At 50.0% G+C, this 24,645-nt stretch overlaps 2 protein-coding genes across 2 annotated transcripts; one reads left to right on the top strand and one right to left on the bottom strand.

Annotated features, from left to right (window-relative positions):
* Window positions 1-122: 122 nt before the first annotated feature.
* LOC133649990 (GON-4-like protein) lies at window positions 123-23,966 on the top strand. The gene is made up of 22 exons (XM_062046705.1): window positions 123-252; window positions 888-1,068; window positions 1,142-1,329; window positions 3,756-3,830; window positions 3,892-3,942; window positions 4,503-4,556; window positions 5,930-6,025; window positions 6,082-6,162; window positions 6,223-6,372; window positions 17,595-17,814; window positions 18,048-18,149; window positions 18,219-18,259; window positions 18,326-18,688; window positions 22,045-22,131; window positions 22,213-22,390; window positions 22,485-22,635; window positions 22,746-22,893; window positions 22,956-23,072; window positions 23,161-23,406; window positions 23,462-23,550; window positions 23,620-23,722; window positions 23,780-23,966. The coding sequence occupies exons 2-22, from the start codon at window positions 948-950 to the stop codon at window positions 23,855-23,857; spliced, it is 2,739 nt and encodes a 912-aa protein (XP_061902689.1). The 5' UTR covers window positions 123-252; window positions 888-947; the 3' UTR covers window positions 23,858-23,966.
* Window positions 23,933-24,645, bottom strand: LOC133651231 (C2 calcium-dependent domain-containing protein 4C-like). The gene has a single exon (XM_062049269.1). The coding sequence runs from the start codon at window positions 24,636-24,638 to the stop codon at window positions 24,150-24,152; it is 489 nt and encodes a 162-aa protein (XP_061905253.1). The 5' UTR covers window positions 24,639-24,645; the 3' UTR covers window positions 23,933-24,149.

Here is a 24,645-nt window from a genome sequence, read left to right as displayed (position 1 = left end):
CTACTGATTAGTCATCTTATATGGATGACTAATCAGTATCGTCGTCGTCTTTTATTCAGCTAGGAACTTTTATTTTAAACGTCGTACTTAAGCAGGAAATGTAACACTATCTCTTTAGATGACGTCCTTCCAGCAGGGGGCAGCATGTGAACACGCAAGCAGAAGAAGTAGAAGAAGAAGAAGAAGAAGAAGAAGAGAAGAAGAAGAAAGTCAACAGATGTTGATGAAGAAGATGTTCCTTGTGGACGACAAGTACACACTTTTCTTCAATGAAACTCATTTTAATAACTCAATATCACCTCGTTAATATCTGCTTGATGACGTCTGCTAACTCACGTGCTGTGCGCGTGCACGTGAGGACGCTAGCCGTTAGCTCGCCGTGCTAAATGCTATCTAATGCTAGGTTGAGAAAGGGATCAACTTTAACGTAATAAAACAAGTAGTGTGCGTGTCTAGCAAGCTTAATGAAATACTACTGATAGTATTGCTGCGTTCCGTTTGTACTGGTAAACAATGATGTCCGCTTCCATTACATCCCTTATTAGCAGTAGCTCAGCCATGGTGACGTCACTGTAGTGTAGAAGTTGTTTATATATATTCACACTAGGCAATGGTGACGTCACTGTAGTGTAGAAGTTGTTTATATTCACACTAGGCAATGGTGACGTCACTGTAGTGTAGAAGTTGTTTATATTCACACTAGGCAATGGTGACGTCACTGTAGTGTAGGAAGACTCCATAAAAGTTGTTTATATTCACACTAGGCAATGGTGACGTCACTGTAGTGTAGGAAGACTCCATAGAAGTTGTTTATATTCACACTAGGCAAGCGCAAAAATAAATGGTAACTAGAACGCTCCCAACTCAGATGTGACGTCATTTCCCAGCGCCGACTTCCACCTCTGGAGGTAACTGGAAGGCAGCGTTAGGTCACATGACCCACCATCATGACCACGGGCGCCGCCAAACGCCTGAAAGTAGGAACGTCCTGTCAGCGCCGGCTCGGCGGGGACGAATGCTCGCTGGATGAAGACGACGCCCCGGAATCCAACCTGGTCATCACCACGGGTAACGCCCACTAACTGTCGCCAGGACGACTCCGTCTTGTCGCCTGATTGGCCGCTGCTTTTTGACGTTTCAGACGAGCAACACGCTCAGGGTGTCAGGAGGAGAGCGGCCAGGAGGAGACGGAAGACTCAAATGGGACAAGGTGATGAGAACAAGGAGGAGGCGGGAGGACAGATGATTGACAGCCAGCTCGACCAATCACTGGAGAGCACATCTAAACAACACAACCTGACCAGCGTCAACGTGCGCAACATCATCCATGTGAGTGTGTGTCCTCCATACTGTCATGTGTGTCCTCCATACTGTCATGTGTGTCCTCCACACTGTCATGTGTGTCCTCCATACTGTCATGTGTGTCCTCCATACTGTCATGTGTGTCCTCCATACTGTCATGTGTGTCCTCCACACTGTCATGTGTGTCCTCCATACTGTCATGTGTGTCCTCCATACTGTCATGTGTGTCCTCCACACTGTCATGTGTGTCCTCCATACTGTCATGTGTGTCCTCCATACTGTCATGTGTGTCCTCCATACTGTCATGTGTGTCCTCCACACTGTCATGTGTGTCATCCACACTGTCATGTGTGTCCTCCATACTGTCATGTGTGTCCTCCATACTGTCATGTGTGTCCTCCATACTGTCATGTGTGTCCTCCACACTGTCATGTGTGTCCTCCATACTGTCATGTGTGTCCTCCACACTGTCATGTGTGTCCTCCACACTGTCATGTGTGTCCTCCACACTGTCATGTGTGTCCACACTGTCATGTGTGTCCTCCATACTGTCATGTGTGTCCTCCACACTGTCATGTGTGTCCTCCACACTGTCATGTGTGTCCACACTGTCAAGTGTGTCCTCCACAGTGTCATGTGTGTCCTCCATACTGTCATGTGTGTCCTCCACACTGTCATGTGTGTCCTCCACACTGTCATGTGTGTCCACACTGTCAAGTGTGTCCTCCACAGTGTCATGTGTGTCCTCCATACTGTCATGTGTGTCCTCCACACTGTCATGTGTGTCCTCCACACTGTCATGTGTGTCCTCCATACTGTCATGTGTGTCCTCCATACTGTCATGTGTGTCCTCCATACTGTCATGTGATACTGTCATGTGTGTCTTCCATACTGTCATGTGTGTCCTCCATACTGTCATGTGATACTGTCATGTGTGTCCTCCACACTGTCATGTGTGTCCTCCATACTGTCATGTGTGTCCTCCACACTGTCATGTGTGTCCTCCACACTGTCATGTGTGTCCTCCATACTGTCATGTGTGTCTTCCATACTGTCATGTGTGTCCTCCATACTGTCATGTGTGTCCTCCATACTGTCATGTGTGTCCTCCACACTGCCATGTGTGTCCTCCATACTGTCATGTGTGTCCTCCACACTGTCATGTGTGTCCTCCATACTGTCATGTGTGTCCTCCATACTGTCATGTGTGTCCTCCATACTGTCATGTGTGTCCTCCACACTGTCATGTGTGTCCTCCATACTGTCATGTGTGTCCTCCATACTGTCATGTGTGTCCTCCACACTGTCATGTGTGTCCTCCATACTGTCATGTGTGTCCTCCATACTGTCATGTGTGTCCTCCATACTGTCATGTGTGTCCTCCACACTGTCATGTGTGTCCTCCATACTGTCATGTGTGTCCTCCACACTGTCATGTGTGTCCTCCACACTGTCATGTGTGTCCTCCATACTGTCATGTGTGTCCTCCATACTGTCATGTGTGTCCTCCACACTGTCATGTGTGTCCTCCATACTGTCATGTGTGTCCTCCATACTGTCATGTGTGTCCTCCATACTGCCATGTGTGTCCTCCATACTGTCATGTGTGTCCTCCATACTGTCATGTGTGTCCTCCATACTGTCATGTGTGTCCTCCACACTGTCATGTGTGTCCTCCATACTGTCATGTGTGTCCTCCACACTGTCATGTGTGTCCTCCACACTGTCATGTGTGTCCTCCATACTGTCATGTGTGTCCTCCATACTGTCATGTGTGTCCTCCACACTGTCATGTGTGTCCTCCACACTGTCATGTGTGTCCTCCATACTGTCATGTGTGTCCTCCATACTGTCATGTGTGTCCTCCATACTGTCATGTGTGTCCTCCATACTGTCATGTGTGTCCTCCATACTGTCATGTGTGTCCTCCATACTGTCATGTGTGTCCTCCATACTGTCATGTGTGTCCTCCACACTGTCATGTGTGTCCTCCATACTGCCATGTGTGTCCTCCATACTGTCATGTGTGTCCTCCATACTGTCATGTGTGTCCTCCACACTGTCATGTGTGTCCTCCATACTGTCATGTGTGTCCTCCATACTGTCATGTGTGTCCTCCATACTGTCATGTGTGTCCTCCATACTGTCATGTGTGTCCTCCACACTGTCATGTGTGTCCTCCATACTGCCATGTGTGTCCTCCATACTGTCATGTGTGTCCTCCACACTGTCATGTGTGTCCTCCACACTGTCATGTGTGTCCTCCATACTGTCATGTGTGTCCTCCATACTGCCATGTGTGTCCTCCATACTGTCATGTGTGTCCTCCACACTGTCATGTGTGTCCTCCATACTGTCATGTGTGTCCTCCACACTGTCATGTGTGTCCTCCATACTGTCATGTGATACTGTCATGTGAGTTGACTGGTGTTGACATTGACCTTTAACCTCAGGAGGTGATCACCAATGAACATGTGGTGGCCATGATGAAAGCTGCCATCAACGAGACGGAGGCCGTGCCGCCATTTGTGAGTGAATGTTGGTGTTGTCTGATGTTTCTTGCTACTAGAACCTTCTTCTGCTTGTCAGGAGCCCACAATGACTCGATCCAAGCTGAAAGAAGTGGTGGAAAAAGGCGTGGTGAGACTTCACCTGATTTCCATGGCCTTCACCTTGTTCGCCATGCTCACTTCCTGTCTGTCATGCTCACTTCCTGTCCGTCATGCTCACTTCCTGTCTGTCATGCTCACTTCCTGTCCGCCATGCTCACTCCCTGTCCGTCATGCTCACTTCCTGTCCGCCATGCTCACTTCCTGTCTGCCATGCTCACTTCCTGTCCGCCATGCTCACTTCCTGTCTGTCATCCTCACTTCCTGTCTGTCATGCTCACTTCCTGTCTGCCAAGCTCACTTCCTGTCCAATCTACTCACTTCCTGTCCACCCTGCTAACATCCCTTCCGTCATGCTCACTTCCTGTCTGCCATGCTCACTGCCTGTCTGCCATGCTCACTTCCTGTCCGCCATGCTCACTTCCTGTCCGTCATGCTCACTTCCTGTCTGCCAAGCTCACTTCCTGTGCAATCTACTCACTTCCTGTCCACCCTGCTCACTTCCTGTCCGCCAAGCTCACTGCCTGTCCAATCTGCTCACTTCCTGTCCAATCTACTCACTTCCTGTCCGCCCTGCTCACTTCCTGCCAGGTGATCCCGACATGGAACATGTCTCCCATCAAGAAGAGCAGCGATGTTTACAAGGTAGAAGAAGAAGATCATATTGATATCAGTGTTAGTGATGTTAATATGAGTGATAGGAGAAGATCATATTGATATCAGTGTTAATTATGTTAATATGAGTGATAGGAGAAGAAGATCATATTGATATCAGTGTTAATGATGTTAATATGAGTGATAGGAGAAGAAGATCATATTGATATCAGTGTTAATGATGTTAATATGAGTGATAGAGGAAGAAGATAATATTGATATCAGTGTTAATATGAGTGATGGAAGAAGATCATATTGATATCAGTGTTAATGATGTTAATATGAGTGATAGAAGATCATATTGATATCAGTGTTAATGATGCTAATATGAGTGATAGAGGAAGAAGATCATATTGATATCAGTGTTAATGATGTTAATATGAGTGATAGAAGAAGATCATATTGATATCAGTGTTAATGATGTTAATGTGAGTTATAGGAGAAGCAGATCATATTGATATCAGTGTTAATGATGCTAATATGAGTGATAGAAGAAGTGTTAATGATGTTAATATGAGTGATAGAGGAAGAAGATCATATTGATATCAGTGTTAATGATGTTAATATGAGTGATAGGAGAAGAAGATCATATTGATATCAGTGTTAATATGAGTGATATAAGAAGTGTTAATGATGTTAATATGAGTGATAGAGGAAGATCATATTGATATCAGTGTTAATGATGTTAATATGAGTGATAGGAGAAGAAGATCATATTGATATCAGTGTTAATATGAGTGATAGAGGAAGAAGATCATATTGATATCAGTGTTAATGATGTTAATATGAGTGATAGGAGAAGAAGATCATATTGATATCAGTGTTAATATGAGTGATAGAGGAAGAAGATCATATTGATATCAGTGTTAATGATGTTAATATGAGTGATAGGAGAAGAAGATCATATTGATATCAGTGTTAATATGAGTGATAGAGGAAGAAGATCATATTGATATCAGTGTTAATGATGCTAATATGAGTGATAGAAGAAGTGTTAATGATGTTAATGTGAGTGATAGAGGAAGAAGATCAGATTGATATCAGTGTTAATGATGCTAATATGAGTGATAGAAGAAGTGTTAATGATGTTAATGTGAGTGATAGAGGAAGAAGATCAGATTGATATCAGTGTTAATGATGTTAACAAAATCTCGTTGACATGTATGACTTAAGTGTTATTATGACAATGACAATAAAGGAATTGATTGATTGATTGATAATATGAGTGATAGGAGAAGAAGATCATATTGATATCAGTGTTAATATGAGTGATAGAGGAAGAAGATCATATTGATATCAGTGTTAATATGAGTGATAGAGGAAGAAGATCATATTGATATCAATGATAATAATGTGTGTGGCAGGTTCACCAGTTTGCAGACATCCCTCTGGCTGAAGAAGACTCGTCTGATGAAGAGTATCGTCCTGATGAGGAAGAGGAGGATGAGACAGCAGAAGATGTGAGACTCAGGTGACATGTGACAGGTGACAGGTGACACTACTTGGATGGTTGCAGACCCTGCAGGAGAGCGACTTGGAGAACGCGGCGTCGCCCCCTACAGGACGTGCAGTGCAGCGACCGCGTGCTCCCAGGAAGGTAACGCCAGGAACACCTTTGATGGCCACTTCCTGCTCAAGTGCTGCTCTTCTCCCTCAGGCTTCTTGCACGCCCTGCAGCCATTCTACTGCCATGGCTCCTCCCCGCCTCCCCAAAGCCCCGCCTCCCAAAGTAGTGACGGACACCACCTTCCTGGAGAAGCTTCATGCTGTGGAGGAGGAGCTGGCTGTGTGCATGGAACCATACCAGGTACCGCTTCCTGTCATGTATCAGCATGGCATGTATTGTATCATATCATATATGATATATCATGTATCATATATGATATAGCATGTATCATACAGTTAGGTCCATAAATATTTGGACATTTCCACAATGTTGAGTATTCCAGCTCTGTACAACACCACCATGGATTTGAAAGGAAACAATCACAACAGTTGGCCAGATGAAGAAAAGTCTCCAGGAGGTACAGTCGGTGTATCTGTGTCCAAGTCCACAACTAAGATCACAACAGTTGGCCAGATGAAGAAGTGTAGTGAGTGGGAGGTGTTGTCCATCATGTGAGTGTAGTGGGTGGGAGGTGTTGTCCATCATGTGAGTGTAGTGGGTGGGAGGTGTTGTCCATCATGTGAGTGTAGTGAGTGGGAGGTGTTGTCCATCATGTGAGTGTAGTGGGTGGGAGGTGTTGTCCATCATGTGAGTGTAGTGGGTGGGAGGTGTTGTCCATCATGTGAGTGTAGTGGGTGGGAGGTGTTGTCCATCATGTGAGTGTAGTGGGTGGGAGGTGTTGTCCATCATGTGAGTGTAGTGGGTGGGAGGTGTTGTCCATCATGTGAGTGTAGTGGGTGGGAGGTGTTGTCCATCATGTGAGTGTAGTGGGTGGGAGGTGTTGTCCATCATGTGAGTGTAGTGAGTGGGAGGTGTTGTCCATCATGTGAGTGTAGTGGGTGGGAGGTGTTGTCCATCATGTGAGTGTAGTGGGTGGGAGGTGTTGTCCATCATGTGAGTGTAGTGGGTGGGAGGTGTTGTCCATCATGTGAGTGTAGTGGGTGGGAGGTGTTGTCCATCATGTGAGTGTAGTGGGTGGGAGGTGTTGTCCATCATGTGAGTGTAGTGGGTGGGAGGTGTTGTCCATCATGTGAGTGTAGTGGGTGGGAGGTGTTGTCCATCATGTGAGTGTAGTGGGTGGGAGGTGTTGTCCATCATGTGAGTGTAGTGGGTGGGAGGTGTTGTCCATCATGTGAGTGTAGTGGGTGGGAGGTGTTGTCCATCATGTGAGTGTAGTGGGTGGGAGGTGTTGTCCATCATGTGAGTGTAGTGGGTGGGAGGTGTTGTCCATCATGTGAGTGTAGTGGGTGGGAGGTGTTGTCCATCATGTGAGTGTAGTGGGTGGGAGGTGTTGTCCATCATGTGAGTGTAGTGGGTGGGAGGTGTTGTCCATCATGTGAGTGTAGTGGGTGGGAGGTGTTGTCCATCATGTGAGTGTAGTGAGTGGGAGGTGTTGTCCATCATGTGAGTGTAGTGGGTGGGAGGTGTTGTCCATCATGTGAGTGTAGTGGGTGGGAGGTGTTGTCCATCATGTGAGTGTAGTGGGTGGGAGGTGTTGTCCATAATGTGAGTGTAGTGGGTGGGAGGTGTTGTCCATCATGTGAGTGTAGTGGGTGGGAGGTGTTGTCCATAATGTGAGTGTACTGGGTGGGAGGTGTTGTCCATCATGTGAGTGTAGTGGGTGGGAGGTGTTGTCCATCATGTGAGTGTAGTGGGTGGGAGGTGTTGTCCATCATGTGAGTGTAGTGGGTGGGAGGTGTTGTCCATCATGTGAGTGTAGTGGGTGGGAGGTGTTGTCCATCATGTGAGTGTAGTGGGTGGGAGGTGTTGTCCATCATGTGAGTGTAGTGGGTGGGAGGTGTTGTCCATCATGTGAGTGTAGTGGGTGGGAGGTGTTGTCCATCATGTGAGTGTAGTGGGTGGGAGGTGTTGTCCATCATGTGAGTGTAGTGGGTGGGAGGTGTTGTCCATCATGTGAGTGTAGTGGGTGGGAGGTGTTGTCCATCATGTGAGTGTAGTGGGTGGGAGGTGTTGTCCATCATGTGAGTGTAGTGAGTGGGAGGTGTTGTCCATCATGTGAGTGTAGTGAGTGGGAGGTGTTGTCCATCATGTGAGTGTAGTGGGTGGGAGGTGTTGTCCATCATGTGAGTGTAGTGGGTGGGAGGTGTTGTCCATCATGTGAGTGTAGTGGGTGGGAGGTGTTGTCCATCATGTGAGTGTAGTGGGTGGGAGGTGTTGTCCATCATGTGAGTGTAGTGGGTGGGAGGTGTTGTCCATCATGTGAGTGTAGTGGGTGGGAGGTGTTGTCCATCATGTGAGTGTAGTGGGTGGGAGGTGTTGTCCATCATGTGAGTGTAGTGGGTGGGAGGTGTTGTCCATCATGTGAGTGTAGTGGGTGGGAGGTGTTGTCCATCATGTGAGTGTAGTGGGTGGGAGGTGTTGTCCATCATGTGAGTGTAGTGGGTGGGAGGTGTTGTCCATCATGTGAGTGTAGTGGGTGGGAGGTGTTGTCCATCATGTGAGTGTAGTGGGTGGGAGGTGTTGTCCATCATGTGAGTGTAGTGGGTAGGAGGTGTTGTCCATCATGTGAGTGTAGTGGGTGGGAGGTGTTGTCCATCATGTGAGTGTAGTGGGTGGGAGGTGTTGTCCATCATGTGAGTGTAGTGGGTGGGAGGTGTTGTCCATCATGTGAGTGTAGTGAGTGGGAGGTGTTGTCCATCATGTGAGTGTAGTGGGTGGGAGGTGTTGTCCATCATGTGAGTGTAGTGGGTGGGAGGTGTTGTCCATCATGTGAGTGTAGTGGGTGGGAGGTGTTGTCCATAATGTGAGTGTAGTGGGTGGGAGGTGTTGTCCATCATGTGAGTGTAGTGGGTGGGAGGTGTTGTCCATAATGTGAGTGTACTGGGTGGGAGGTGTTGTCCATCATGTGAGTGTAGTGGGTGGGAGGTGTTGTCCATAATGTGAGTGTAGTGGGTGGGAGGTGTTGTCCATCATGTGAGTGTAGTGGGAGGGAGGTGTTGTCCATCATGTGAGTGTAGTGGGTGGGAGGTGTTGTCCATCATGTGAGTGTAGTGGGTGGGAGGTGTTGTCCATCATGTGAGTGTAGTGGGTGGGAGGTGTTGTCCATCATGTGAGTGTAGTGGGTGGGAGGTGTTGTCCATCATGTGAGTGTAGTGGGTGGGAGGTGTTGTCCATCATGTGAGTGTAGTGGGTGGGAGGTGTTGTCCATGTGAGTGTAGTGGGTGGGAGGTGTTGTCCATAATGTGAGTGTAGTGGGTGGGAGGTGTTGTCCATAATGTGAGTGTAGTGGGTGGGAGGTGTTGTCCATCATGTGAGTGTAGTGGGAGGGAGGTGTTGTCCATAATGTGAGTGTAGTGGGTGGGAGGTGTTGTCCATAATGTGAGTGTAGTGGGTGGGAGGTGTTGTCCATCATGTGAGTGTAGTGGGAGGGAGGTGTTGTCCATCATGTGAGTGTAGTGGGTGGGAGGTGTTGTCCATCATGTGAGTGTAGTGGGTGGGAGGTGTTGTCCATCATGTGAGTGTAGTGGGTGGGAGGTGTTGTCCATCATGTGAGTGTAGTGGGTGGGAGGTGTTGTCCATAATGTGAGTGTAGTGGGTGGGAGGTGTTGTCCATCATGTGAGTGTAGTGGGTGGGAGGTGTTGTCCATAATGTGAGTGTAGTGGGTGGGAGGTGTTGTCCATCATGTGAGTGTAGTGGGTGGGAGGTGTTGTCCATCATGTGAGTGTAGTGGGTGGGAGGTGTTGTCCATCATGTGAGTGTAGTGGGTGGGAGGTGTTGTCCATCATGTGAGTGTAGTGGGTGGGAGGTGTTGTCCATAATGTGAGTGTAGTGGGTGGGAGGTGTTGTCCATCATGTGAGTGTAGTGGGTGGGAGGTGTTGTCCATAATGTGAGTGTAGTGGGTGGGAGGTGTTGTCCATCATGTGAGTGTAGTGGGTGGGCGGTGTTGTCCATCATGTGAGTGTAGTGGGTGGGAGGTGTTGTCCATCATGTGAGTGTAGTGAGTGGGAGGTGTTGTCCATCATGTGAGTGTAGTGGGTGGGAGGTGTTGTCCATCATGTGAGTGTAGTGGGTGGGAGGTGTTGTCCATCATGTGAGTGTAGTGGGTGGGAGGTGTTGTCCATCATGTGAGTGTAGTGGGTGGGAGGTGTTGTCCATAATGTGAGTGTAGTGGGTGGGAGGTGTTGTCCATCATGTGAGTGTAGTGGGTGGGAGGTGTTGTCCATGTGAGTGTAGTGGGTGGGAGGTGTTGTCCATAATGTGAGTGTAGTGGGTGGGAGGTGTTGTCCATCATGTGAGTGTAGTGGGTGGGAGGTGTTGTCCATCATGTGAGTGTAGTGGGTGGGAGGTGTTGTCCATGTGAGTGTAGTGGGTGGGAGGTGTTGTCCATAATGTGAGTGTAGTGGGTGGGAGGTGTTGTCCATCATGTGAGTGTAGTGGGTGGGAGGTGTTGTCCATCATGTGAGTGTAGTGGGTGGGAGGTGTTGTCCATCATGTGAGTGTAGTGGGTGGGAGGTGTTGTCCATCATGTGAGTGTAGTGGGTGGGAGGTGTTGTCCATAATGTGAGTGTAGTGGGTGGGAGGTGTTGTCCATCATGTGAGTGTAGTGGGTGGGAGGTGTTGTCCATAATGTGAGTGTAGTGGGTGGGAGGTGTTGTCCATCATGTGAGTGTAGTGGGTGGGCGGTGTTGTCCATCATGTGAGTGTAGTGGGTGGGAGGTGTTGTCCATCATGTGAGTGTAGTGAGTGGGAGGTGTTGTCCATCATGTGAGTGTAGTGGGTGGGAGGTGTTGTCCATCATGTGAGTGTAGTGGGTGGGAGGTGTTGTCCATCATGTGAGTGTAGTGGGTGGGAGGTGTTGTCCATCATGTGAGTGTAGTGGGTGGGAGGTGTTGTCCATGTGAGTGTAGTGGGTGGGAGGTGTTGTCCATAATGTGAGTGTAGTGGGTGGGAGGTGTTGTCCATCATGTGAGTGTAGTGGGTGGGAGGTGTTGTCCATCATGTGAGTGTAGTGGGTGGGAGGTGTTGTCCATCATGTGAGTGTAGTGGGTGGGAGGTGTTGTCCATCATGTGAGTGTAGTGGGTGGGCGGTGTTGTCCATCATGTGAGTGTAGTGGGTGGGAGGTGTTGTCCATAGTGTGAGTGTAGTGGGTGGGAGGTGTTGTCCATCATGTGAGTGTAGTGGGTGGGAGGTGTTGTCAATCATGTGAGTGTAGTGGGTGGGAGGTGTTGTCCATCATGTGAGTGTAGTGGGTGGGAGGTGTTGTCCATCATGTGAGTGTAGTGGGTGGGAGGTGTTGTCCATCATGTGAGTGTAGTGGGTGGGAGGTGTTGTCCATCATGTGAGTGTAGTGGGTGGGAGGTGTTGTCCATCATGTGAGTGTAGTGGGTGGGAGGTGTTGTCCATCATGTGAGTGTAGTGGGTGGGAGGTGTTGTCCATCATGTGAGTGTAGTGGGTGGGAGGTGTTGTCCATCATGTGAGTGTAGTGGGTGGGAGGTGTTGTCCATAATGTGAGTGTAGTGGGTGGGAGGTGTTGTCCATCATGTGAGTGTAGTGGGTGGGAGGTGTTGTCCATAATGTGAGTGTAGTGGGTGGGAGGTGTTGTCCATCATGTGAGTGTAGTGGGTGGGAGGTGTTGTCCATGTGAGTGTAGTGGGTGGGAGGTGTTGTCCATCATGTGAGTGTAGTGGGTGGGAGGTGTTGTCCATCATGTGAGTGTAGTGGGTGGGAGGTGTTGTCCATCATGTGAGTGTAGTGGGTGGGAGGTGTTGTCCATCATGTGAGTGTAGTGGGTGGGCGGTGTTGTCCATCATGTGAGTGTAGTGGGTGGGAGGTGTTGTCCATAGTGTGAGTGTAGTGGGTGGGAGGTGTTGTCCATCATGTGAGTGTAGTGGGTGGGAGGTGTTGTCAATCATGTGAGTGTAGTGGGTGGGAGGTGTTGTCCATCATGTGAGTGTAGTGGGTGGGAGGTGTTGTCCATCATGTGAGTGTAGTGGGTGGGAGGTGTTGTCCATCATGTGAGTGTAGTGGGTGGGAGGTGTTGTCCATCATGTGAGTGTAGTGGGTGGGAGGTGTTGTCCATCATGTGAGTGTAGTGGGTGGGAGGTGTTGTCCATCATGTGAGTGTAGTGGGTGGGAGGTGTTGTCCATCATGTGAGTGTAGTGGGTGGGAGGTGTTGTCCATCATGTGAGTGTAGTGGGTGGGAGGTGTTGTCCATAATGTGAGTGTAGTGGGTGGGAGGTGTTGTCCATCATGTGAGTGTAGTGGGTGGGAGGTGTTGTCCATAATGTGAGTGTAGTGGGTGGGAGGTGTTGTCCATCATGTGAGTGTAGTGGGTGGGAGGTGTTGTCCATAATGTGAGTGTAGTGGGTGGGAGGTGTTGTCCATCATGTGAGTGTAGTGGGTGGGAGGTGTTGTCCATCATGTGAGTGTAGTGGGTGGGAGGTGTTGTCCATAATGTGAGTGTAGTGGGTGGGAGGTGTTGTCCATCATGTGAGTGTAGTGGGTGGGAGGTGTTGTCCATAATGTGAGTGTAGTGGGTGGGAGGTGTTGTCCATCATGTGAGTGTAGTGGGTGGGCGGTGTTGTCCATCATGTGAGTGTAGTGGGTGGGAGGTGTTGTCCATCATGTGAGTGTAGTGAGTGGGAGGTGTTGTCCATCATGTGAGTGTAGTGGGTGGGAGGTGTTGTCCATCATGTGAGTGTAGTGGGTGGGAGGTGTTGTCCATCATGTGAGTGTAGTGGGTGGGAGGTGTTGTCCATCATGTGAGTGTAGTGGGTGGGAGGTGTTGTCCATAATGTGAGTGTAGTGGGTGGGAGGTGTTGTCCATCATGTGAGTGTAGTGGGTGGGAGGTGTTGTCCATGTGAGTGTAGTGGGTGGGAGGTGTTGTCCATAATGTGAGTGTAGTGGGTGGGAGGTGTTGTCCATCATGTGAGTGTAGTGGGTGGGAGGTGTTGTCCATCATGTGAGTGTAGTGGGTGGGAGGTGTTGTCCATCATGTGAGTGTAGTGGGTGGGAGGTGTTGTCCATCATGTGAGTGTAGTGGGTGGGCGGTGTTGTCCATCATGTGAGTGTAGTGGGTGGGAGGTGTTGTCCATAGTGTGAGTGTAGTGGGTGGGAGGTGTTGTCCATCATGTGAGTGTAGTGGGTGGGAGGTGTTGTCAATCATGTGAGTGTAGTGGGTGGGAGGTGTTGTCCATCATGTGAGTGTAGTGGGTGGGAGGTGTTGTCCATCATGTGAGTGTAGTGGGTGGGAGGTGTTGTCCATCATGTGAGTGTAGTGGGTGGGAGGTGTTGTCCATCATGTGAGTGTAGTGGGTGGGAGGTGTTGTCCATCATGTGAGTGTAGTGGGTGGGAGGTGTTGTCCATCATGTGAGTGTAGTGGGTGGGAGGTGTTGTCCATAATGTGAGTGTAGTGGGTGGGAGGTGTTGTCCATCATGTGAGTGTAGTGGGTGGGAGGTGTTGTCCATCATGTGAGTGTAGTGGGTGGGAGGTGTTGTCCATCATGTGAGTGTAGTGGGTGGGAGGTGTTGTCCATCATGTGAGTGTAGTGGGTGGGAGGTGTTGTCCATCATGTGAGTGTAGTGAGTGGGAGGTGTTGTCCATCATGTGAGTGTAGTGGGTGGGAGGTGTTGTCCATCATGTGAGTGTAGTGGGTGGGAGGTGTTGTCCATCATGTGAGTGTAGTGGGTGGGAGGTGTTGTCCATCATGTGAGTGTAGTGGGTGTGAGGTGTTGTCCATCATGTGAGTGTAGTGGGTGGGAGGTGTTGTCCATCATGTGAGTGTAGTGGGTGGGAGGTGTTGTCCATCATGTGAGTGTAGTGGGTGGGAGGTGTTGTCCATCATGTGAGTGTAGTGGGTGGGAGGTGTTGTCCATCATGTGAGTGTAGTGGGTGGGAGGTGTTGTCCATCATGTGAGTGTAGTGGGTGGGAGGTGTTGTCCATCATGTGAGTGTAGTGGGTGGGAGGTGTTGTCCATCATGTGAGTGTAGTGGGTGGGCGGTGTTGTCCATCATGTGAGTGTAGTGGGTGGGAGGTGTTGTCCATAGTGTGAGTGTAGTGGGTGGGAGGTGTTGTCCATCATGTGAGTGTAGTGGGTGGGAGGTGTTGTCAATCATGTGAGTGTAGTGGGTGGGAGGTGTTGTCCATCATGTGAGTGTAGTGGGTGGGAGGTGTTGTCCATCATGTGAGTGTAGTGGGTGGGAGGTGTTGTCCATCATGTGAGTGTAGTGGGTGGGAGGTGTTGTCCATCATGTGAGTGTAGTGGGTGGGAGGTGTTGTCCATCATGTGAGTGTAGTGGGTGGGAGGTGTTGTCCATCATGTGAGTGTAGTGGGTGGGAGGTGTTGTCCATAATGTGAGTGTAGTGGGTGGGAGGTGTTGTCCATCATGTGAGTGTAGTGGGTGGGAGGTGTTGTCCATCATGTGAGTGTAGTGGGTGGGAGGTGTTGTCCATCATGTGAGTGTAGTGGGTGGGAGGTGTTGTCCATCATGTGAGTGTAGTGGGTGGGAGGTGTTGTCCATCATGTGAGTGTAGTGAGTGGGAGGTGTTGTCCATCATGTGAGTGTAGTGGGTGGGAGGTGTTGTCCATCATGTGAGTGTAGTGGGTGGGAGGTGTTGTCCATCATGTGAGTGTAGTGGGTGGGAGGTGTTGTCCATCATGTGAGTGTAGTGGGTGTGAGGTGTTGTCCATCATGTGAGTGTAGTGGGTGGGAGGTGTTGTCCATCATGTGAGTGTAGTGGGTGGGAGGTGTTGTCCATCATGTGAGTGTAGTGGGTGGGAGGTGTTGTCCATCATGTGAGTGTAGTGGGTGGGAGGTGTTGTCCATCATGTGAGTGTAGTGGGTGGGAGGTGTTGTCCATCATGTGAGTGTAGTGGGTGGGAGGTGTTGTCCATCATGTGAGTGTAGTGGGTGGGAGGTGTTGTCCATCATGTGAGTGTAGTGGGTGGGAGGTGTTGTCCATAATGTGAGTGTAGTGGGTGGGAGGTGTTGTCCATCATGTGAGTGTAGTGGGTGGGAGGTGTTGTCCATGTGAGTGTAGTGGGTGGGAGGTGTTGTCCATAATGTGAGTGTAGTGGGTGGGAGGTGTTGTCCATCATGTGAGTGTAGTGGGTGGGAGGTGTTGTCCATCATGTGAGTGTAGTGGGTGGGAGGTGTTGTCCATCATGTGAGTGTAGTGGGTGGGAGGTGTTGTCCATCATGTGAGTGTAGTGAGTGGGAGGTGTTGTCCATCATGTGAGTGTAGTGGGTGGGAGGTGTTGTCCATCATGTGAGTGTAGTGGGTGGGAGGTGTTGTCCATCATGTGAGTGTAGTGGGTGGGAGGTGTTGTCCATAATGTGAGTGTAGTGGGTGTGAGGTGTTGTCCATCATGTGAGTGTAGTGGGTGGGAGGTGTTGTCCATCATGTGAGTGTAGTGGGTGGGAGGTGTTGTCCATCATGTGAGTGTAGTGGGTGGGCGGTGTTGTCCATCATGTGAGTGTAGTGGGTGGGAGGTGTTGTCCATCATGTGAGTGTAGTGGGTGGGAGGTGTTGTCCATCATGTGAGTGTAGTGGGTGGGAGGTGTTGTCCATCATGTGAGTGTAGTGGGTGGGAGGTGTTGTCCATCATGTGAGTGTAGTGGGTGGGAGGTGTTGTCCATCATGTGAGTGTAGTGGGTGGGAGGTGTTGTCCATCATGTGAGTGTAGTGGGTGGGAGGTGTTGTCCATAATGTGAGTGTAGTGGGTGGGAGGTGTATCATATGATATATCATGTATCATATTAAATCATGCATCAGCATGGCATGTATTATAGCACATGTACCATATAATATATCATGTATCATATCATATGATGTATCATGTATCATATCAAAGCATGTAATATGGTATATGTATCATTCCATATGATATATCATGTATCATATATGATATATCATGTATCAGCATAGCATGTAATAAATCACATGTATCATTCCATATGATATATCATGTATCATATCATATGCTGTGTCATGTATCATATCATATGATATATCATGTATTATATTATGTATCAGCATAGCATGTAATATATCACATGTATCATTCCATATGCTACATCATGTATCACATCATATGCTGTGTCATGTATCATACCATATGATATATCATGTATTATATTATGTATCAGCATAGCATGTAATATATCACATGTATCATTCCACATGCTACATCATGTATCACATCATATGCTGTGTCATGTATCATATCATATGATATATCATGTATTATGTTATGTATCAGCATAGCATGTAGTACATCACATGTATCATTCCATATGATATATCATAACATCATGTATCATCATAAAACCTATCATGTATCATATCATGCCATGTATCATCATTTGACATATCATGTCATGTAACATATCATGTATCATATCATACCATGTATGATGTGATACCATGTATGATGTAGTACTAGGTATATGATACCATGCATGATGTGATACCATGTATGATATGATGAGATACCATGTATGATATGAAATGATGTGATACCATGTATGATATGACATGATGAGATAGCATGTATGATATGAAATGATGTGATACCATGTATGATATGAAATGATGTGATACCATGTATGATTTGACATGATGAGATACCATGTATGATGTGATACCATGTATGATATGATACCATGTATCATCATTTGACATATCATGTCATGTAACATATCATGTATCATATCATACCATGTATGATGTGATACCATGTATGATGTAGTACTAGGTATATGATACCATGCATGATGTGATACCATGTATGATGTAGTACTAGGTATATGATACCATGCATGATGTGATACCATGCATGATGTGATACCATGTATGATGTGATACCATGTATGATATGATGAGATACCATGTATGATATGAAATGATGTGATACCATGTATGATGTGATACCATGTATGATATGATGAGATACCATGTATGATATGAAATGATGTGATACCATGTATGATATGACATGATGAGATAGCATGTATGATATGATACCATGTATGATGTGATACCATGTATGATATGAAATGATGTGATACCATGTATGATTTGACATGATGAGATACCATGTATGATGTGATACCATGTATGATATACCATGTATGATATAATACCATGTATGATGTGATACCATGTATGATATGATACCATGTTTGATGTGATACCATGTATGATATAATACCATGTTTGATGTGATACCATGTATGATATAATACCATGTATGATGTGATACCATGTATGATTAAATACCATGTATGATGTGATACCATGTATGATTTGACATGATGAGATACCATGTATGATGTGATACCATGTATGATGTGATACCATGTAGATATGAAGAATGATTTGTCCACTTCCAGTGTCAGCCCCTGTCACAGTCAGAGGAGGAAGTGGGGCTCATGGCGTATCGGACCCGCTCAAAGCGTCCTCTACGTGACGTCCCGCTGGGACAACTGGAGGCGGAGCTTAGAGCGCCTGACATCACACCTGACATGTACGACTGTGGCTCCGCCCCCGAGGACAGAGAGTGGACTGTTTGGTTGAGAAGCTTGATGAGCTCCGACTTCAACAACATTGACGGTTAGACACGCCCACTCTGTGTGTGTGTGTGTGTGTGTGTGTGTGTGTGTCAGAGGAGTGTGATGATGAAGATGTGTGTGTCCTCAGAGGAGTGTGATGATGAAGATGTGTGTGTGTGTGTGTGTCAGAGGAGTGTGATGATGAAGATGTGTGTGTCCTCAGAGGAGTGTGATGATGAAGATGTGTGTGTGTGTGTCAGAGGAGTGTGATGATGAAGATGTGTGTGTCCTCAGAGGAGTGTGATGATGAAGATGACCCAGAGTACAACTTCCTGGCTGACGTAGATGAACCAGACCAGGAAGATTACCGTGACGACAAGGCAGTCCGCATCACCAGTCAGTACACTCACACACACATACACACTCTCACACACACACACTAAGTGTGATGTTGTTCCTGCACAGAAAAGGAAGTGAATGAACTGATGGAGGAGCTGTTTGACACGGTGACACACACACACACACACACACACACACACACACACATGCTAAGGTGCAGTGTGTGTTGTCAGCTGAAGGAGGACATGAGGGGACAGGAAGTGGAGGAGGACGCTCATGAAGAGGAGGAGGAGCAACAGGAAGACACACACCTGTGTCACGTGTCCACAGAAGAAGCACATGTGACACAGGATGGACCAATCAGAGAGCAGCGTACAGTCAAGCAGCAGCTGGCCTTCATCAGGAGCACACAACACACACTCACGCTGGACACACAACACACACACTGTGCACACACACTCACGCTGGATACACAACACAGGAGCCGACTGAAACAGCAGCTGCAGCAGGTACACACACACACACACACACACTCACGCTGGACACACAACACACACACTGTGCACACACACTCACGCTGGATACACAACACAGGAGCCGACTGAAACAGCAGCTGCAGCAGGTACACACACACACACACACTCATACACACACACACTCTGTACACACACACACTCTGTACACACACTCACACACACACTCTGTACACACACACACTGTGTACACACACAAGCACATGCAAACACACACACAATTACACAAACCGACACACACACACACACACACACACACACACACTGCTGTGCCATAGTTGCAGTATGTTTCCTCCTGTCTCTCTGCGAGCTGGCCTCTCCTCAAACCAGCCTCTGTAATACACTGTCTAACTGCCACACCTCCACCTGTATCTGCCACACCTCCACCTGTATCTGCCACACCTCCACCTGTATCTTCCACACCTCCACCTGTATCTGCCACACCTCCACCTGTATCTGCCACACCTCCACCTGTATCTCCCACACCTCCACCTGTATCTGCCACACCTCCACCTGTATCTGCCACACCTCCACCTGTATCTGCCACACCTCCACCTGTATCTCCCACCACACCTCCCCCTGTATCTGCCACACCTCCCCCTGTATCTGCCACACCTCCACCTGTATCTCCCACACTTCCACCTGTATCTGCCACACCTCCACCTGTATCTGCCACACCTCCACCTGTATCTGCCACACCTCCACCTGTATCTCCCACACCTCCACCTGTATCTTCCACACCTCCACCTGTATCTGCCACACCTCCACCTGTATCTGCCAGACTCCACCTGTATCTCCCACACCTCCACCTGTATCTCCCACACCTCCACCTGTATCTGCCACACCTCCACCTGTATCTGCCACACCTCCACCTGTATCTGCCAGACTCCACCTGTATCTGCCACACCTCCACCTGTATCTGCCACACCTCCACCTGTATCTGCCACACCTCCACCTGTATCTGCCACACCTCCACCTGTATCTGCCAGACTCCACCTGTATCTGCCACACCTCCACCTGTATCTCCCACACCTCCACCTGTATCTCCCACACTTCCACCTGTATCTCCCACACCTCCACCTGTATCTGCCACACCTCCACCTGTATCTCCCACACCTCCACCTGTATCTGCCACACCTCCACCTGTATCTGCCAGACTCCACCTGTATCTGCCACACCTCCACCTGTATCTGCCACACCTCCACCTGTATCTCCCACACCTCCACCTGTATCTGCCACACCTCCACCTGTATCTGCCACACCTCCACCTGTATCTGCCAGACTCCACCTGTATCTCCCACACCTCCACCTGTATCTCCCACACTTCCACCTGTATCTCCCACACCTCCACCTGTATCTGCCACACCTCCACCTGTATCTCCCACACCTCCACCTGTATCTGCCACACCTCCACCTGTATCTCCCACACTTCCACCTGTATCTGCCACACCTCCACCTGTATCTCCCACACTTCCACCTGTATCTGCCACACCTCCACCTGTATCTCCCACACCTCCACCTGTATCTGCCACACCTCCACCTGTATCTCCCACACTTCCACCTGTATCTGCCACACCTCCACCTGTATCTCCCACACTTCCACCTGTATCTGCCACACCTCCACCTGTATCTGCCACACCTCCACCTGTATCTGCCACACCTCCACCTGTATCTCCCACACCTCCACCTGTATCTCCCACACCTCCACCTGTATCTGCCACACCTCCACCTGTATCTGCCAGACTCCACCTGTATCTCCCACACCTCCACCTGTATCTCCCACACTTCCACCTGTATCTCCCACACCTCCACCTGTATCTGCCACACCTCCACCTGTATCTCCCACACCTCCACCTGTATCTGCCACACCTCCACCTGTATCTCCCACACTTCCACCTGTATCTGCCACACCTCCACCTGTATCTCCCACACCTCCACCTGTATCTCCCACACCTCCACCTGTATCTGCCAGACTCCACCTGTATCTGCCACACCTCCACCTGTATCTGCCACACCTCCACCTGTATCTGCCACACCTCCACCTGTATCTCCCACACCTCCACCTGTATCTCCCACACCTCCACCTGTATCTCCCACACTTCCACCTGTATCTCCCACACCTCCACCTGTATCTGCCACACCTCCACCTGTATCTCCCACACCTCCACCTGTATCTCCCACACTTCCACCTGTATCTGCCACACCTCCACCTGTATCTCCCACACCTCCACCTGTATCTCCCACACCTCCACCTGTATCTGCCAGACTCCACCTGTATCTGCCACACCTCCACCTGTATCTGCCACACCTCCACCTGTATCTGCCACACCTCCACCTGTATCTCCCACACCTCCACCTGTATCTCCCACACCTCCACCTGTATCAGCCACACCTCCACCTGTATCTGCCCCACCTCCACCTGTATCTCCCACACTTCCACCTGTATCTGCCACACCTCCACCTGTATCTCCCACACTTCCACCTGTATCTGCCACACCTCCACCTGTATCTGCCACACCTCCCCCTGTATCTGCCACACCTCCACCTGTATCTGCCACACCTCCACCTGTATCTGCCACACCTCCCCCTGTATCTGCCACACTTCCACCTGTATCTGCCACACCTCCACCTGTATCTGCCACACCTCCACCTGTATCTGCCACACTTCCACCTGTATCTGCCACACCTCCACCTGTATCTGCCACACCTCCACCTGTATCTGCCAGACTCCACCTGTATCTGCCACACTTCCACCTGTATCTGCCACACCTCCACCTGTATCTCCCACACCTCCACCTGTATCTGCCACACCTCCACCTGTATCTGCCACACTTCCACCTGTATCTGCCACACCTCCACCTGTATCTCCCACACCTCCACCTGTATCAGCCACACCTCCACCTGTATCTGCCCCACCTCCACCTGTATCTCCCACACTTCCACCTGTATCTGCCACACCTCCACCTGTATCTCCCACACTTCCACCTGTATCTGCCACACCTCCACCTGTATCTGCCACACCTCCACCTGTATCTGCCACACCTCCACCTGTATCTGCCACACCTCCCCCTGTATCTGCCACACTTCCACCTGTATCTGCCACACCTCCACCTGTATCTGCCACACCTCCACCTGTATCTGCCACACTTCCACCTGTATCTGCCACACCTCCACCTGTATCTGCCACACCTCCACCTGTATCTGCCAGACTCCACCTGTATCTCCCACACCTGTATAGACCTCCTCCTCCTGATGGTGCAGTGTAGACACCAAGTACCCTGCACACACACACACACACACACACACACACACTGTCTGACTGTGTGTGTGTGTGTGTGTGTGTGTGTGTGTGTGTGTGTGTGTGTGTGTGTGTGTGTGTGTGTGTGTGTGTGTGTGTGTGTGTGTGTGTGTGTGTGCAGCACGTCCAATTGTTGACTCAGATCCACCTGCTGACTTCACCTGTGGACCAACTTCAGAGTGAAGCTGAAACCACCAGACACTACCTGGTAACACACACACACACACACACACACACACACACACACACACACACGCACACGTGGTTGTCATGACGACGTGTCTGCCAGTTTGAGTTGGAGATGTTGGCGCAAAGAGGCGAGATGATGACGTCATCGCTCTGCCCCGCCCCCAGCAGCGCCTTCAGAGCATCCAACCTGCAGGGGGCGCTGGTGCTGCTGGACGAGCTCCGCCCACTTCCTGTCACCTGCCCAGCACGCCCACACACACCTGATGCTCGCGGCCAAGGTACCACCCTCATGCCCCCACCGCTTCTGGCACCACACTCACCGTGTGTGTGTGTGTGTGTGTGTTCGTGTGTGCGTGTGTGTGTGTGTGTCAGTGCGCTCCTTCCCCGTCATGCCCGCCCACCTGGCGTGGATCTTTGCCACGCGTCCAGTCTTCCTCTACCCTCAACTCCTGCCAGGTGTCAGTCTGGATCCTGCTCTCTACTGCCCCCGCAGGACTGCTGCCTTCACTGCAGCAGAGGACTGGTACACACACACACACACACACACACACACACACACACACACACACACACACACACACACACACACACACACACACACACACACAGTGCTGAACAGTGTTGTGTTGTCAGCTTGCTGGTGCTGGGTCTGAGGAACATGGAGGGGTCATGTGACCCCACCCGGCTGGTGTCGGACCACCTGCTGGGCAAAGGTGTGGCTCAGGTGAGACGCAGGATCCTGCAGTGCTGCAGACCTGGCACCCCCAACAACATGGTCAAGGTAAACACACACACACACATGTGTGTAAAGGTGTGTGTAAAGGTGTGTGTGTGTGTGTGTAGGCCTTCAGGTACCAGCGTGTGCTGCGGGTCATGCCGCCCACCTGTCGTCATGGTGACACTTCAGAGCAGCGCCCCCCAGTGGAGAGGGACTTGAACATCATGCCTCTGTGGTTGCAGGTAAGACACACACACACACACACACACACACACACACACACACACACACACACACACACACACACCTAATGTTCTTGGCCCCTCCCAGAGGAGTCTTCCGGTTGTCACGGCAACCGCCCAACAAAATGGCTACCCTCCCCGCTGCCCCCCAAATCTGGAGTTCCGGCGTGTGGGTTTTGTTCGCCGTGTGTCGACCAATCAGAAGGGACCAGTTGGGGGAAGCGAGACTCCTCCCCCTCCCAAGTGCCCCGCCCACACCGACAAGCCGACAAGCGACCAGGCGGAGCTTGTCTCGTCAGGACCCCCAGAAAGCTCCGCCTCTCGGTGCCTGAAGGTATGTGATGAATATTCATGAGGGTGTTTCCCGGCTGAGTTGCCTTCAATGCCAGCAGGAATTGTGGGCGTCGTCTCCCATGGCAGTTTCTGCCAAGAATGTTTGCACGGGCGCCAACGGAGAAAGACTCGTCACCTGGACCCGGTGAGGCCACGCCCACACCTCACATGCCAATGTACAGGAAGTGGACCTGTGTGACTTCCTGTTTTTCAGCCAAGCAGACCACGCCATCCTGACTGCGTGCCAGCGGCAAGGAGCCAGTCCCGGAACCTTCCGCCAAGTCTCCGCCCAGCTGGGAAACAAGAGCGCCCAACAGGTAAAAAAAGGGGGCGGGGCAAAGTTCGCTTGCATTTTCAGCCTCTCTCCGTTGCAGGTGCGTCTTCGTTTCCACCAGCTGGTTAACCTGTTCCACTCGGCTACCTGCCAGGAACCAGAACCAGAACCTTGCTGACATTCTGCCGGTCTTTGAAGAAGCAAAGAATCCTCTGAAAAATTCACATTGAATTGAAAATAAAGTTTGATGCTTTTAAAATATTCTTTATTGAAATAAAAAGTTGCTGACATCGTTCAGTCTGTGTGCTCGTGCTTCGGACTCAACGTGACCCTCCAGGTGTGCTTCGGACTCAACGTGACCCTCCAGGTGCGCTTCGGACTCCAGATGACCCTCCAGGTGCGCTTCGGACTCCAGATGACCCTCCAGGTGCGCTTCGGACTCCAGATGACCCTCCAGGTGTGCTTCGGACTCAACGTGACCCTCCAGGTGCGCTTCGGACTGCAGGTGACCCTCCAGGTGCGCTTCGGACTGCAGGTGACCTTCCAGGTGCGCTTGGGACTCCAGATGTGTCCTCAGCAGGACCCGGTTGGACCACAGTCCTGGTGTTGCGGTGGAAGAGGGACTCACGGCGCCGCGTGCAGGGACTGGCGGCCAGCACGGCACAGAAGCCGTAGGGGGTGGCGACCTTGTCCACGTGCATCAGCGACATGGCCGCACGCGTGGTGGCGTCCGTGTCATAGTCCGAGCGGTCTTCACGGTCCTCGGTGTCCCGGCCAGGAAGAAGAAACCGAGGCAGGCGAAGTGGAACCTCGGGTGTCGGCTGCCGGTCCGGACTGGTCAGACCCAAACGTTGGCCACGGTGGTCCGAGGAGAGGACACGAGGCGGGACAAAGAAGTCCGGGACTCGTTGCGGGGTCAGAACCAGCGAGCGCAGAGGTCTGGACTTGAGTCTGGACATGGTGGAC

Source organism: Entelurus aequoreus, linkage group LG05 (genome assembly GCF_033978785.1).
Source record: "Entelurus aequoreus isolate RoL-2023_Sb linkage group LG05, RoL_Eaeq_v1.1, whole genome shotgun sequence".
NCBI classification, from domain to species: Eukaryota; Metazoa; Chordata; class Actinopteri; order Syngnathiformes; family Syngnathidae; genus Entelurus; species Entelurus aequoreus.
The sequence above is the reverse complement of the archived record's forward strand: the minus strand, read 5'-3'. Positions and strand labels throughout refer to the sequence as shown.

Bases quoted from the DNA above. Each gene is read 5' to 3' on its own strand.
- LOC133651231 (XM_062049269.1), bottom strand. From the start codon at position 24,638: ATGTCCAGACTCAAGTCCAGACCTCTGCGCTCGCTGGTTCTGACCCCG.
- LOC133649990 (XM_062046705.1), top strand. From the start codon at position 948: ATGACCACGGGCGCCGCCAAACGCCTGAAAGTAGGAACGTCCTGTCAG. The intron at 3,943-4,502 runs GTGAGACTTCAC...ACTTCCTGCCAG, and splicing joins AAGTGGTGGAAAAAGGCGTG to GTGATCCCGACATGGAACAT. The intron at 22,391-22,484 runs GTACCACCCTCA...TGTGTGTGTCAG, and splicing joins ACCTGATGCTCGCGGCCAAG to TGCGCTCCTTCCCCGTCATG.